The sequence below is a fragment of the Salminus brasiliensis genome, chromosome 5 (assembly GCF_030463535.1).
Source record: "Salminus brasiliensis chromosome 5, fSalBra1.hap2, whole genome shotgun sequence".
NCBI lineage: Eukaryota > Metazoa > Chordata > Actinopteri > Characiformes > Bryconidae > Salminus > Salminus brasiliensis.
The window spans coordinates 39,943,398-39,959,662 of record NC_132882.1 but is presented as its reverse complement, the minus strand read 5'-3'; the positions used below and the strand labels follow the sequence as shown (position 1 = coordinate 39,959,662).

The 16,265-nt window shown below is 42.3% G+C and overlaps 2 protein-coding genes across 2 annotated transcripts in view; both read left to right on the top strand.

Moving 5' to 3' along the window:
* The window catches only part of derl1 (derlin 1), a 16,780-nt gene extending 622 nt beyond the window's left edge, over nucleotides 1-16,158 (top strand). Inside the window, exons 2-8 of the mRNA XM_072680351.1 lie at nucleotides 7,788-7,899; nucleotides 8,942-9,006; nucleotides 9,239-9,265; nucleotides 11,334-11,429; nucleotides 11,511-11,563; nucleotides 13,980-14,090; nucleotides 14,874-16,158. Of these exons, the coding sequence (XP_072536452.1) occupies nucleotides 7,788-7,899; nucleotides 8,942-9,006; nucleotides 9,239-9,265; nucleotides 11,334-11,429; nucleotides 11,511-11,563; nucleotides 13,980-14,090; nucleotides 14,874-15,036 (627 nt within the window). The 3' untranslated portion in view covers nucleotides 15,037-16,158. The remainder of the gene's footprint in view (nucleotides 1-7,787; nucleotides 7,900-8,941; nucleotides 9,007-9,238; nucleotides 9,266-11,333; nucleotides 11,430-11,510; nucleotides 11,564-13,979; nucleotides 14,091-14,873) is intronic.
* dtnbp1a (dystrobrevin binding protein 1a) overlaps nucleotides 1-16,265 on the top strand; it is a 187,409-nt gene that overhangs the window by 42,591 nt on the left and 128,553 nt on the right. The window lies entirely within an intron of this gene.

The following is a 16,265-nucleotide window of genomic DNA, read 5'->3' as shown; positions in this document are numbered from 1 at the left end:
CGGCTCATTCTAATGCAATCCATTCCACCTTAAATTATGCAGCAGGCAAGTACTTCACCGTTTAAGGTGGAACGGCTATTTCTAAGGCTTACTAACAGCTCCGTTTTTTTGTGCTTGGCTCCTCCACCAGAGGGCGCCAAACTCACTCGTTGTTTAAAGCACGTAGGTGAGTTGGCCTCTGTTCATCTGGAGGATACAGTTATTAGAGGAATAATTGTATCGTGATGTACAATATGCTTTCCTGACAAACCAGAAACCTGACCAGCCTCCTGTTTCATTACAAAGAGTATAGTTAGTTCTGTTTAATTGGATTTTTGAAAAAAAATCACTGTCTGAGTCACATGACTGAGATGTCACAGGCGCACACACGCACACCCAGAGCGGTGGGCAGCCAACTCCAGTGCCTGAGGAGCAGAGAGGGTGAAGGGCCTTGCTCAGGGCCGAACAGCTTGCTGAGCCCGGGTATCGAACCCACAACCCTGTCATCGGTAGCTTGGAGGTCTACCACTGAGCCACCACGAGTGCCCAAGAATATTGTTGCTGTCGTTGCTACTCTGGACTTGTCACGCTGCTAACTGCAGTATAACACTTGCGAGAAGTCATATTCATGTCAAATCTGGCAATATTACTCCATATGGTTCTTTCACTTTTAAGGGGGGGTTCTCTTTGGTTTCTCTCAGCTCGTCCAAAAAAACGTGTCCTTGAGTGGTGACTCAAACCACGAATTGCACTTCCAGACTGTAGGGGGAGTCCAGGAGCAAGAAATACTCATTTTCCATAGTGTTGCTTTAAAACATAAAAAAAAAAAAGTGCTTGGTGTTTAAGTGGTGACAAGGTGTGTTTTGGCTTCTGTGGGATTGGTGTGACGGCTCACTGCACTCCAATGGAGACTCTGAAACCTGGTTATCTCGGTTGTCATCATATATATGAAGTTTCTGTTGTCCGATATAATTTCTTCCAGTTGATGGGTCGTTTACACGTTTATTGCCATTAGCGATGCCTGTGTGATGTTATGTCTTTGACTGCAGCATCACAAAGTCTGTAAAATATGTAGACATAGCTACCCCCAGAGTTATTTTACTCTGAATGAAAAATGCTGAATTCCCGTGTATTCTGTCCTCTCTGTGTCCTCTCGCCACGTGTGGAAAGATAGCTGGAGGCTTTTCCTAGTGTCTTGTGTAATTTTGGGGGGGTGTAAGTATAACGAGATTTAAAAATGTTGTGTAACAGTCCTAGGGTTTAGGGATTGGCCCGTTGTCCAGCCCTACTTGGGTTATGCCAGATTAACTCTTACTATGCAAATACACACCCTTTTTTTCCCCATTCCAGGGCACCTTTAACGTCTGCCGCTATATTGCACTACACTATTTGTATGAGATCACCCACCCCTGACTTTCACACACGTTTCCAAGTTCTTAGTGGTCTCCAGACGCTCACTGCAACAGCATGTTTAGAAATATAAGTGTAACCAGAAATAAAATATCATAATATGATGAGATGTGTATTATGAGAGTTTGACCTCACATTGGTTAAAGGGGATTTCCACCAGCTTTCCAAAATGTTTGCATCATTAAATGGTCCACTGATGCTGGGCGAGTTGGATAAGCTGGTTGAGCAGTGTAGTGTTTGACCAGCGTATAAAATGTTTTCATTTGAGTCCGACCTGACCGAGCTACTCAACCAACAGGACTACGCTGGTCAACCAGCTTTATCAAACTAGTCAACCAGTATGACCAGCTTGGCCAAGTTGGATGTGCTATAATAGACTGGCTAATCCGTTAAACTTGAATGGACAAATAATGCCATACTGGTCCAAAGCTTAATCAGCTGGACAACCAGCACAGGGCATGTTTTCGCTTGATGACCACACTTTTAACCACCTTGACCAGCTTAGAACATCTGGAACCAGCTACCAGCAAAAGCTGGTCTTGAGCTGGATTCTTCAGGAGGGCGGTTAAGCTGTAAGCAAATTTGTAGAGAGCAGTTTGGTGTGAAGCACCTCGTTTGAGAGGAAATTGTAAGTGTCGAGTGGTGGCGATTAGAACCTCACACTAAAGGATGAAATCTTTGAGGAACATTTGGAGGTTTTCCCGTTTGAAAGGAGATTGAAGTTGGGAGATTATGGGTTTGCAGTCCAAACGCTGTCAGAGTAATTTGCCTCTGCATAATGCGCTCGTGCATGTGAACAGTCTCTGAATTCCGCAATACCATATGTTATTGAAACACCTGTATCACCTGCGGGAGGGGGGGGGGGGGGGGGTCTCTGTCCGTCCGTCCGTCCGTCCGTACAAATGACTTGCATGGTGCTTTTACACAGGGCTAAAACGACTGTGCAGCTCTGGTACTGATTGCATTACCCTGCATTACTTGTAAACCTAATCCTGCTTACTAGTTACTAGTTTCTATTACACTGATGATCTCATGTGTAGGTTCGCTCCATTTGCATCAAAGACGTCATAAGCCCGGTTCCTATGACTACCATTGAAAAGTAGAAGTACAAGCCAGCGACTTTGTCTACAATGCGCCATTGATTAGGCCTTTTCAGCCGTTTCGAGCAGTGGAATTCTCCTTTAGGTACTAGCTTTGGACGGTGTTGGGAGTGGAGTTGTTGGTTTTATGAGTTTGTGGTACTCTTGAGTTTGTTTCCACCTTGCTTCTTTAGTGCGCCTCTCTCACTCAGTAAAAGAGAACGCAGATGGATGGAGGTTTGCCTGCAACGGAAAGTGCCTGGTCAGGATCATTTGCATTGCTATACTGTGCTGCTCAGGTCTTTCAGTTTCTGGTGCAAGCTGGAGAGAAGGAGGTCAAATAAACCTCACATCCACAGGGAGTGGGTAGACCTTGGCAGCTGCCTCTTGTTATTGTTCAAATGCAACCCCCCACGCCCCACGCCCTCTCCCAGCCCCTTCCATCCACCACAGTATTCTGGCACACGAATGCCAATGCTGTTCTCAGTCTTGGTCTATTGATGACCACCATCAGAAGGAGTAAAAATCAGTGTGTTGTGGTGTTTAGTTTGAATAAACGGGGCCTGCTCTGTATAAAAGGCTAAAATAGATGAATATAAAGTAAAATAAATGTTGAAATTAGCATGCTTTAGGTAAGATGAGCCCCCAAAAGCTACGTTAAAGGGTATGGAGATGCCATCTTTCTTTACATCCCTGCTAGAAATAAAAATCCAGCTCAAGACCAGGCTTTTACTGGTTGCTGGTATGGATGATATAAGTTGGTCTTTGATGGTCAAGACTGTTAAAAAAGCTGGTCATACCCTGTGCTGGTAAGCTAGCTGTTTAACCAACTCTTGACCAGCACAGTGTGTGTGTGTGTGTGTGTGTGTGTGTCGTATTTGGTTTTGGTCATGTTTCTTGACCAGTGAGGTCATATAGGTCATGCTGGTCGACCAGCGTGGTTAAGCTTGGTCAAACTGATCGTCTAGCCTGGTCAGGTTGATCATACTGGTCGACCAGCTAAACTCAAAATATTAACATACCCATAAGAGCTAAACTGGTCAACCAGCTTGACCAGCTTGAGCTGACCAGGCTGTTATTTTTTTCCCTTAGAGGGTTATGAGTGCAGTAAAATGAGGATAAATAAAGCAATGAGCCACGAGAGGCTGTGCATTACTATGATTTTTATAGTCTGGGTATTCTTAGGCTTTATTTACAAACTTCTTTAGGAAGTCATTTATTAATAACAACCACAATAAACATTTTTTCTGCCAAGAAAAGCATAATGCTGTTGCCAAGCAACTATTTACTGCAGAAAGAGTACAAGAACTGCTTACTGTACTTTACAGTTTTTCTCAGGAAGGCCTGTACACCTACACATTCACTCACGAGCATCTAATCAGCCAATCATGTTGCAGACGTTCAGTGTAAAAACATGCAGATGTGGGCCAGCAGCTTCAGGTAATGTTCATATCAACCCTCAGAATGAGAGAGAGAGGGGGGTGAGTCTCAGTTATTTTGAGTGCAGCATGACTGTTGGTGCCAGATGGGCTGATTTGGGTATTCTAGAACTGCTGATCTCCTGGGATCTTCAGCACAGCTGTCTCTAGAGTTTACTCCGAATGATGCATTTAAGACGAACCGTGTTTTTCGATGGGAAACACCTTGTTGAGGCCAATGGCCAGACTGTTTTGAGCCGACAGAAAGGCTGTGGTAACTTGGAGAACCACTGTGTAAAATTTTAAGCAGAAATGTGAATGCAGTTGAATGCAGCTCAGTTCTGATTCATAATTAAAGCACTGTTCACAGTAAATGCTGTCACAGCAGCTTTTGAGTAAGCCAAAGGCGGCAGCATCAAGGAATACTTCCTTAGATCAAGAGAAAGAAATCTTGAGAGAAACCAAGATTCAAAAGGAGGTCCCATCCTCCTCTGGAGGGAAGATTTGAGATAATGAAGAGCTATGACTTGATGATGCTATGACTGCTATGTGACGGCAAGCCACGTGCTTTGAGAATGCGAGTGAGTGTAGGACACAGGCGTTATAAACAAGTCATATGCTGTATCTAGTGGGGTGTAAAGGAATCAATGCAAAGTCTCCTAATTGACAATGCATCCAACCTAGTGTTGCACCGGAGCTGTTTGGTCGAGTTTAGCAAGATTGTGCTTCCCTACTTGCAAGTGTTTCTGCACTGTGCCAACTTTAATATTTTCATAGCTCTGAGACGTTTCAAATGTGCAGCTACTCAACCAGTAAAAGCTGTTCTTTCAAGCTTATCTTATTTGGGATGAGATATAATAAAGTGAAACACTATAAATATCAGGATTTAAAGCCTGTATTTTAGCCAGAGTTGGTGTCAGTATCGGTACTGAGTATCAGCAGATACTTGAAAGTCTGGTATCGGTGCATCTCTAATATACACATATAAGCTAGCATAAGCTATAGAACACGAGAAGGAGTGTGTCCGCCAAATTATAGTGTTGCTACGTCACACTAACGAACTCCTTTCACTCGCTGCACAGCTCTGTAGATCCTTCTCCAGTTCCAGTACATTGTTTACAGGAAAATGTGTTGTTGCGTATTAAATGAAGTTATATGGAACCATTTTTAAAGCCATTGCATGTCTGCTCTTATAAGCGAGCCGCTGTTCTGTTGACCCTGTCTCTTTCACTGTCTCGCTGTCTCACTGTCTCCCTTCCAGGCAGCCCTGCTGCGCTTTTTAACCCGCGTCTTTCTGTACTGCAGTCCGTAGAGGTCACCTCGCTGCGTGGGCGAGCAGGGCCTGATTTCTGCAGCATTGCAGGACCCTGAACAGGCTGGCTGTGGCATGGCTCGTTGAGCGGTTGCTCTCAGGGTTTTAGGAAGAGCTCTAAAGTGCAACATTCTATAGTGGTGGCTTACCGTTTAAGTAAGATCCAAGAATAGGGTTTCTGATGGCTTCTAAAAGCATAGAAATGGAAGCAGAAGTTCAAGGCAGTGCTGACAAGCTGATAGATATGCCCCTCAGTCTCTAATGTGGCTCTTTCTCATTGTGAGGCTCTTTTGTGGAAACCACTATCATCATCTGTCCAAGTAAAGCGGAAGTGATGGAGCAGAGCAGGGCAGGGCTTATTCCAGTGCTCCTTCCATATTGAACAAACATCAGACTTCTGTCAGAAGGTAGTTTACCACACGCTTCCTGAGCTAACTGCCCCAGCTGTTCTTAGGTTGCCTTCTTGGTAACATCTGTAGGTTTTCAGGTCTCTCCATGGTCTGTTTGTTTGAAAGGATTCAGATCAGATGTTCAGGGCCACTGGCTGTTCTTGGGTGTATTTTAGCTCTGTGTTTTTGAGGACCCATGATCTAGGACTGATCGCTCCAGAATGCCTTGAAATTTCACAGTGGGTCTGGTGTTTCTCTGAAGTGTTCATTTTTACATTGGTTATCTTATAGAGCTGCTGTGACTTGACAAAAAAAATCTCCAGTATTGTGTTATCTGTTCAAAGGACATTCGCCTCAAAGCTTTGTGGCTTGTAAATATGTATTTTGGCAAAAAGAAAAAATATTTTCCTTGATTCATCCTGGATTATCATCAAGTCTTCCTAGGTCTTCTTCCATGGAGTCCGCTGTCACTCAAAAAGCAATGGATGGTGCAATCAGACACTGATGTACCTTGACCTTGGAGATCAGCTTGTATCTCTTTGGACATTTTTCTTGGCTCTACCATTTGTGCTATCCTTTGCAATCCCTTTTCCTCTTGCAGCTGTGTTTAGGGAGGTTGGCAACAGTCCCATGGACCTTAAAACCTCTTAATATTTGCAGCTGTAGTCCCTTTATAGCCTTTACGTTTAACATACCTGTTGATAATTGTCTTTCTGATCTTCTTAGACCACTCTCTCCTTGGTTGGAGATGGGGGAAATATGACTTTTTAATATTGTGGTCATTTACAATTTGCTTTGTCTAAGCAGTTTGTGGATTGTTAGTGCTTAAAGAACACAGAACATAAATTCATTTAATCAAAGTTTGCTTGTTTTCAACAAATCTTTAGCTAAATTGTACACAATATGACATAATGTTATGATGGACTTCTTCTCTTGATTCAGTGTTGCTCAGAACGTGTTTATTCGACTTCTTTCAAGGAGATGAAAACATGGCATGGTTCTTTATGCTGTCCTCTGGTGCAATGTCCCAATGTCCTGTGGTGTGACGGTCAGAAACGTTAGAATTAAAAGACATTTTTTTACACAAAATCCTCATAAGAATGGCAAAGTGGAGTAACATTAACTAAACACAAGGGGAAAAATTCATTCTATCACAGACCTAAATGATTAAGCATATTTCTAAATCAAATATTGGGATTAAACAAAAAAGTCACACCAGAAGAACATGCATACGTCTTATAAATCCGACTAAACAGTCCTTAACTGTTCTTTATTCTGGATTTTATCCCCTACTTCAGAGCACGTCAACTAACCATAGCTTGAAACTTGACCGGTACAGAAAAGGAGGGGCTGTGGAGGAAGTGAACAAAAAAAATAGCCTATTGTTTAATGACAATTATGTTTTAATATGACTTCTTTTAAGTCAGTGTTGTTCAGAATGTGTTTATTCGACTTCTTTCATAGAGATGAAGACATGGCATTATGGCATCCTCTGGTGCAATGTCCAAATGTCCTGTGTTGTGACAGTCAGAAAAGTAAGAAATAAAAGAAGTCGATCTTGATCATTCTTGGGTCCTATAATTCTTTTAGGGACCCGAATTGATTAAGCATATGTCTAAATCCCATCTTGCCAGCTAGAAACTGAGAGGCACGGAGAAGGAGGGAGTGCAGTGGGAGCGAAAAATGCCTGTTGTTTACTGACCCAGTTTTCCATGCCAGGAAGTTACCAGGCTAATATGGATGACGGAGCAGATAAATTCGCCCAGCTCAGACCCTTCATGTATCCCTTCAGCGGCATTGCTATTCCTTGCGCCTGTACAAGCCACCATCGGTGCCTTGCAGCGATGAGGGGGAATCGAACTCCGCTGCCGTCCTCGCTGCAGAGACCGGGTGACATCATTTAACAGGCGTTCTGCTTTATCACACCTTGTGTCTCAGGCAGTTGTAGCATCTGTGGGCATATTGTGCCTGTCAAAACTGTTCTGTGCCTGGAGCTCTGACAGGTGGAAAACAGCTTGGTGTTCAATGCCTCTCATTTACTCAGCATGCAGCGTACACAGCTCAACAAAACCTCCCATGATCTGATATGCTGGCATTCTGCTGTTTGCCTGAGAAGCGCTACTCGTCTACATGACATGCTGGATTAGGCATGGCATCTGTAGTGTTTTTCATGGATCCTTCTTTGTTGTCTTTTTTACAGATATGGAGACCGCTAACCTCAACGCTGTATTTCCCAGTTGGGCCGGGAACAGGATTTTTGTATATGGTCAATCTGTATTTCCTCTATCAGTACTCCAGCAGGCTCGAAACAGGTAAGGCTATATGTTTGTAGGCTAGAAGTTCTCCAGAAGTTCTTCACAGACCGCCTGTCAGTCTGGGGTTTTTTGAGTCATCCCAAAAATGGGTAAAAACATAAACAGTCTGGTCCCTGACGACAGGTTTAAGAACCACAGCTGTGGACTTCTGAGGACGGGACGTCATTATGGTATTGGTATATGGTATATTAAAAATAAATAAATAAATAAATAAATAAAATGCACCTTTTTAATTTAAGAGCGTATATACACTTCACACTTAAGCCCTATTCAGAAGGGATTACATAGGGAGGTGAAGTAATGTATGTCCGATTCGCACAGGATAAGATGGGACTGGCTACCTGATTCACACACAGCCGTCACCATCTAAAAACAACGCGATGCAATGCACTTCTAGAAATAAAAAAAAAATATATATATATATATTTATATATATATAAATATATATATATAGAGAGAGAGAGAGAGAAAATTAGCAGCTACACGTCCATGACACACATGTAGACTAAAGGCTATGCTACGCAATGACTTGCCTGAAGCTGCCAGAAGCCCCACGCCTTGGCTTGGCTTGTTGATTTGCCTGAGATATGCGTCACACACAATGAAACCAAATGCGATCGCCGTCATACTTGAGGAAAAACCATGAAAAGCTCCTTTTCCACAGGATATGAGGGAAAATTCACCCACATGTTGTTTTGTACAGGATTTATATAACCTAAGGTTATTTTCATGGCTTGTTGTACAGAAGGTAAAAGGCGTGTGGCCCCACGTAGAACTAATTCCAAAGGTGTGCAGTATAGCCCTTTGTGTAACCCATCCGTGCAGTAAACATACACATGCACACAGGGAAAGTGAGCACACATGCCCAGAGCAGTGGGCAGCCATTGCTGCGGCGCCTGATGCAGAGCAGAGAGGGTGGAGGGCTTTGCTCAAGGGCCCAACAGTGGCAGTGGAAGTGTGAGTTAAAAATGCTGCTTCTCTATGCTTTATCTTAAGTGTGTGTGTGTGTCTGACCTCTTCTTTTAAACATCTCCCTCAGGGGCCTTTGATGGACGACCGGCCGACTACGTTTTCATGCTCTTCTTCAATTGGATTTGCATTGTTGTATCCTTTTGACCTGTGACCTGAACATTGAATGTAATGCTTTAATCATGTTACTCACTGCACTGCACACATGCATACCAGCAAGTTTTAGAACAGCTGGAATAACCCAACCACTATAATCACCTGGCTTAAAAGATTTTGCATGGTAAGAGGATGCTCCTCTTCATTCATTTTCTTTATTCCATAAAAGTGCCCTTACTTGGTCAAAATCATCCTTAACAGCATTATTCAGATAACCGGCTTAATGATGGATATGCAGGTTAGTTCGTTGGTCTCGAGACTATTCTACAAATTGAGATTACTGAGTGCGAATAGCATGTGTTTTACAGCGTTTTGTTTTTACTAATGCAGTAAATCTGCAGTCAGTAAAATGGGAAGCTGAGTGATGGTGGAGTGTGTTGTTTGTAAGGGGGGTTGAATGAGCTTAATCTGTAGGAGCAGGCAGCTGCCTGGAATCAAAGTTAACAGCCCTTAAATCTGCCAGAAACCTTCATTTGAATCTCTATGAACCATGAAGACAGTACGTGTGCTCTGTATAGAGCTTTTATTGGGACATAAAACCTTACAATCCTATTTAATTTAGTTTGAAACCTGAAACTGTTTCTCCCTCTCTCTCAAAGGACTCAAAGGATCTCACTGCTGCACCTGTCTATATAGCTTCTAGGTCCTGACCGATCTATTGGTTGGACAAACTGATAATCATATTTGTCAGAAAATCACTGTAACTGAAGCTATAATAGTCTAAAATTAAAATATTGAAATGTAAAACTATTTTGGGTCCATATAGGATATAGCTCCTTAAATTCTGTACTGGCCACCGAATTTCTAATAATATTTTTTATAATGTGTGTGAATATATCACGAAACAGCCAGCACTAAAAGGGGTGAAACCAAGTATGCCACCCAGGGAGAGGCTTTTGGGGGTTTTTATGCAGATTGGTGCATTGCTACAGTGGTGTTAGAAATACAAGACCCAGCTCCCTTAGTGAAAACTAGCCTCCTTGGCGTGGTTTGAGACGTGTGTGATTTATACATGCAGTTTGCACAATGCTAAGAGATGCATTGTGGCTTCAGTGAGTTAACTAAGGTTAGGTAGCTACATCAGCCTTAGTAGTTGTAGTGCAAGGCGTAACTGGTCAAGAGGGTCTGCGCTGGCGCCGGAAGGGTATGGCCCAAGTAACCATTTACATTGAAAAGAAGAGGCCTCAGACTTTCGAATATAGATGACTATGGCCTTACCAGGGATCAAACTGGTGACCTTCCAATAATAGGACCAACACTTAAGCAGCTGTGCCACTCTGGAGTCCCTATACATACACATTTAAAAGGCAAGTCTAACCTTATTTGTGACTGGAATTTGACCCCTCATTAGTAGGTGTTCAGCCACACCTTGAAAACACATCCGACCATAACCTGAAACAGTGGTATTCAAGCTGGTTCAAGCAGCTCATCAGATCCCATACTGTAACCCACCAGTGGGTTGTATCCCAGTTTGAAAACCACTGTTTGATACACAGTCCAATATGGGTCCACATACACATACTTAAAGGAAGCCGCATGAGAGCTAAATGAAGCACAGTGCAGATCTAACTACTTTTACCATGCTTACAGAGCACTCCAGATGTATTTATATATTTATTCCCTCTCAGTATTTGCCTATGCAGTGTAGATTTGCGTGTTTGTCAAAGGAACAAGCAGTATATAAATCTAAGGATTTATATATAATATATAATAAAATCTAATTATAGTAGGTCCCACTTTTTTCTTGCCAGGAGGTAAACACATGGTCTTATGCTGGTTGACCTTGGATCACAAGCAAGGGAAAACGCGTGCTGGCCACACAAAATGATGCCACCATGTGTAACATGAAACGATATTCAGTACAATTGTTGATTGTTGAGTAAATGTGTGTAGCTCACGGTCTGTTCTTTTTGTGGATCTACGCTTGGGCTCCTCTGGACCAATACTGCAACATCTTTCATAAAGCAAACACTGCACGGGTGTGCTTTTACATTAGCAGCAAAGTTACCATGTCTGTATGCTAATGCTAGTCTCTTTAGCTGTCTCTGTACACAAGGCTGTATTGAAAAGGGGCCAGTGTCTGAAATAAGTGAGTGATGGTCTAAAGGATCTCTCTCAAAACAAAAAGCAAAAAAATAGCCCAAAGTTAAAGATTGTCCAGTAGGACTGTCCCTCTGCTTTTTCCTTTTGTACATGATTAACTTTGGACTTGGACTGAAACTTATGAATTTTGCTCCATACAAAGCGCATGCATTTATTGCCTTGTGTTTGTGGTATTTTGATTGCCTTCTCCTTTTTTGTATTAGCTCCTCATGATCCCCTTGATTATGTCCGTCCTGTATGTGTGGGCCCAGCTGAATCGAGAAATGATTGTGTCATTCTGGTTTGGTACCAGATTCAAGGTAAGAATCGGATTCTGCTGAGCCATTTTCTCCTTTGACACCTAAAGTGAAGTCCATTAACACTCATCTCACTTTTTGCAGGCTTGCTATCTGCCCTGGGTCATTCTGGGATTTAACTACATCATCGGTGGCTCGTAAGAATCTTTTTCAATTTGCAGTCAAATGTGTCAAATATGTGCTTTCTAATGAAGGCCTGGATACAGTAAAGCCCACCTCTATGCGCTCTTTAGAAACCATTGTTTCCTACTTGACACACAGTCACAGTTCAGTGTGCTGATTTAGAGTCCGCCATGTGCTTTTTAGAACTGCACGGCCCTGAAACAAGAGGATTGCGTGTGCTGGCATGTTTGTGTGCAGCCCTCTGAGGAAGGATAGATTTATTAAATAATAGCCAGTTGTACTTTATTGAGAGTTTAAATTGTGTTTTAATGTTTGTAGGGTGCTTTGCTTTGTATATGCTCTTATTGCCTGTTAGAGTAGAAGGGGTGGGATAGGGGGTGTGCCTGTGTGTGTTTGTGAACTGATGGTTACGACAAAGCAAAGCAAATTAATCCCAATCCAGTTCCAGTTCTTTGTTTTAACCGTGGTGGTCAGAGCGCCATCTGGTGTCCTCTAGGCGCCATTAGCTGACATTAATGCCCAGCTGGCAGCAGTGCGGACGTTCTCCGAAGGTAAATAAAGAGTTTAGAGTCTGCAGTGTGAAGCTTTAGAGTATTTTACAGTGAACCCAGAAGAAGGCTCATGCACATGCGCACACCTGCAATAGAAAATCCAATCATATTAACTGGCATGAATAAAATGATCTAGCAGCACATGTTGCCTAAACTGTGTGGCTGTTTATTAATTATACAAACGCAAAGTAACTTGATCGGGGGAAACCTTGGTCGACCAAGCCTGTTAATGCCAAGACCAGATATAGTCACTGAATCGTGAGCATGTCACACAGCAATGTTGAACCCAGAAACCTTGTAACTTGCATGGCAAATGGCTTTAGTTTACATGATTGTCCAGGTAAGAGGAAGCTGATTTCTGTCTAGCTTGGTAATGAAGATTTATCTGTTAACATCAGGCTTATAGTGCTATATGCACTGCATGCAAAAGACAACTAAGTGTTTACTTTGGGTTTACTTTCACATCTTGGTTTCAAAGAGTCAGTCTTTGAATATTACTGGGGCCTGTTAGCGTGGCCAAATTCCCAACTTGCTCTAGTGAGGACAGAGTGTGGTCCGGTTCACCCACCGAGAGCCTCTTGCAGTAAAGAAAAAGTCTGTGGAATTCAACGTCAGTCACCAGCACACAAATTTAACGTTTGTGATGCAACATTGTTCTACACAATCAGAGAGGTTTGTGTGAGGGTTAGCTGCTAGTAGTTTGAAAGGTGGCTGACTGGCCATTTGTTGAAGTGGGGAATGGGACGCTTGCTCGATGTTGTCCATGTAGACTTGAGCAGAAAATGTTCATAACCAAAGTCAAAATTACACTTGATGCTTATGGCCAGCTGATGTGTATTTTGACTCAACAGATGTTCAGTTCTTTTCTAAGTAGAGTAATTTAGCATTTAGGTTACTCGTATTACTGAGGTGGACCAATGTAATGTTAGGAGTCTTGCCCAAGGACTCACTTATTGCTGTAGCACAGTCAAAGATATTATCCATGGTAATCGGTCAGACATGTATTCAGATATGTTTGATATTTGAAAGAAGTTTATTTTAGTTTAAAAGGGGAATGCTACAAGCAATAGATTTATGCTGGATTTAACCACCAATCTGCATAAAAACACCCCAAAAGCCTCTTAAAGTGCTTCTAGATGTTCATATTTCTCACAGACAAATTTCTCTCAGTGTAATTTAGTGTAAACATGATGAAACATGGTATGATGATTTTTTTTTATATGAAAACAGACTTCTCCAGAGAGCTGAATTGGGTAAATGTTCAAATTATAGTTAGTAAAACATTTTAAATAGTTTTTTTAAATAAAACTAATTATGATTAAATCAGATAATTGATATGTATAGCAGATTTTACAGCTGATATCACAAAGCAGCTTCACAGCAATCCAGTGATAGGCCAAGAGGTCAGCAAAACATAAAACCCCCCGGTAAGCAAGCCAAAGGAAACGGTGGCAAAGAAACACTCCCTCAGGGCTGGAAGAGGAAAAAAAGTGGCCCATGCTTCACTACCCAAAACTAATGATATAATCATAATATTAATATAAGCAGAAGAGCCTGGTGGTAAGTCTGGTGGCTGGACAAGTATGGTCTGTATTTACAGAAAGGAGATCAATGGTCATATAAGAGAATTAATTGTTAGCAACATTAGTCTGACATACTATTGTAGACTAAAGGGTGACTGGGATTAGTGATAAAGCTCAGAAATTTGAGGGGGGAAAAATAGCAGAGGATTACTGGTTGAATACTGCATGTCTCTTAAAAACAACAGTGAATCACCCCTCTGTCCAGGCCATCGTAACTTAACCTTCAATTTTGAACTTACTTTGTGCCGACTGTACTTTAAGAGTTATCATCTGTTTTGTTTTTTTCCATCCTTCAGAGTCGTGAACGAGCTGATCGGGAATTTAGTGGGTCACTTCTACTTCTTCCTCATGTTTAAATACCCAATGGACCTGGGCGGCAGATCCTTCCTCTCCACTCCACAGTTCCTGTGAGCGAGCACACACACACACACACACACACACTATATTAATAGCTTCAGTGCTGTAGCAGAGAGGTGAAGTGGAAATATGCTGTAGTGTTCCTTTACGTTTGGCCTGCTGTGCGCCATGTGAACCCATGCTTGTCCCGTTGCTGTTTGTTGTGGCGCCATTCTGTTTATACTCTGAAATACAAAGAATGACGGTCATTAGGGCACACTTGTGTAGGGCTCTAGCAGCACCACATCTGCCGGTAGCTGACAATAGGACATTCTGTTGTCATTGTGCTTTGTCTTAAGGATACTACAAAGCATAAACTGGCCAGATGTTCCACTTAGGTCCATGTCTCTAACTCTACTAGTAAATGCACCTTTTTTTTTTTTTTGTCTTTCAAGCATGTATGGAAATTTAAGTTTGGAATAGAGTGGATCTAATTGGAGCTGTATGCCCCCTTTGGCTACGGTCAGAATCCACTGTGGCGTAGCATCTATAAGAACGCCAAGCAAAGTCTTTGTTTTACGTTAGAACATTAGGCTTTTGACCTGACCCTCATGCACTGTCGGAGGGCAGGATTTTTAAATTAAATAGATACCTTAAGCCTAACATTTAAGGCTGTCTAAATAGAAGCTACCTTAGCTCTTCTCCTATGGGATTTTCCTGCTCAAGCACACCTGAGTCAGCTCTCCTGTTAATTGGCAGGTTTAGGTCTGTTAGAGGGAAATCTGCAAACTGGACTCCAGCCCCTGTTGCCCACCCCTGCTAAACAAACAACTGTTTGGTATTTGTGTACACAGCTACCGGTGGTTTCCTAATCGACGAGGTGGGGTGTCTGGATTTGGCGTCCCACCCACTAGGAGACACGTGCCTCAGGAGCAGGCAGGAGGAGGAGGAGGAGGAGGAGGTGGGGGCGGCGGACGTCACAACTGGGGTCAAGGCTTTCGGCTCGGTGACGACTAAGGACGTTCTCTTCTCTTCTACAGAGCCTTCACGGACACTGATGCTTACTTGGGCGCATACTGAAACATCAATGCTGCAGAAAACAGAAGTTTTATACGTTTCAGTTTTTTTTTTCTTTCATATTAGTTTTTGTATCTCCTAAACGAAGAGTTAACACGGACCTCCTCCACCGCATCACAGTGGCGTGTTTATTGACCTTTTTGCTCTTGATGCAATATCGTATGTCATGCTGTAATTGAGGCTCTGTGTGTGCAGTGAGCAGCCTTGCAGAAATGGGTGCTCAGGCAGAGCATGTACAGAGATGGCCAGAGGACCGATTCTCATCTGAATTTTTAGCCCCCACGTCCCTCGTCTAAAAAAAAAAAAAGCAGGAGCATACACTGACATTGTATGCAGGCTTTATATAACATGCTTTAATTTATACCCTCCCCCCCTTTTGTTGGTTGTCCATTAACTTTTGTCATAATTGAAGAAAAAAAAAGTCTTAACTTCTAATTTTATGGAATAGTCAACTTTAGTTTGAGATTTAACCTAAACACACAACTCTTGATCCATCTTGATGGACTTGACTCATGAAGTGTGAGATTATTCACAAGAGTTTCTGGCGAGCTAGCACCAAATTTCTAATGTTTAGGAGGCATCACTGGAATAAGAGCCTCTAGGTGCCAAGAAATATCAAAGTATCCGATTGCTAACACATAACATGATCTTTACTGTTCTAGAGCTTGCACAAGAAGGTGCCATGCATGGTTCAGGTAGACTATTCAAAACTGTGCACAAAGGCTCAGTCAAGCCTTGAACTAGGGTACTGAAATCACGATTGCCTTAAGATACAACGTGGGCATTGTGCAGTTGTGTAATTGGTCTATGAACCATGATGGAAATTCTTTGTAATAAACTACACTAGCATGTCCAATTTCAGTCCTGAAAGTCCACCAAATTCTGTGCCCCCCTTTAACATTTAAGTAATCAGTTCATTTATTAAGCCCGAAGAGGAATCATGGTGTGTCCAACCAGTTCAACACACCGAAATAAAATCATGAAAGGGGGGTATTGAAGGGTTTGAGGGTCTCTTAGGATTGGCTCAGAGAACCATTACATTAAAGAACAGAAATAATTGTCTGGTGTTGTTGCTTTCCAGGACTGGAGAATTTGTGACTTTAGATTGAAAGCTTTACACTGTAGCTGTGTGATTGAATGTGATGAATCATTTGTTTTTGTTCATTTTT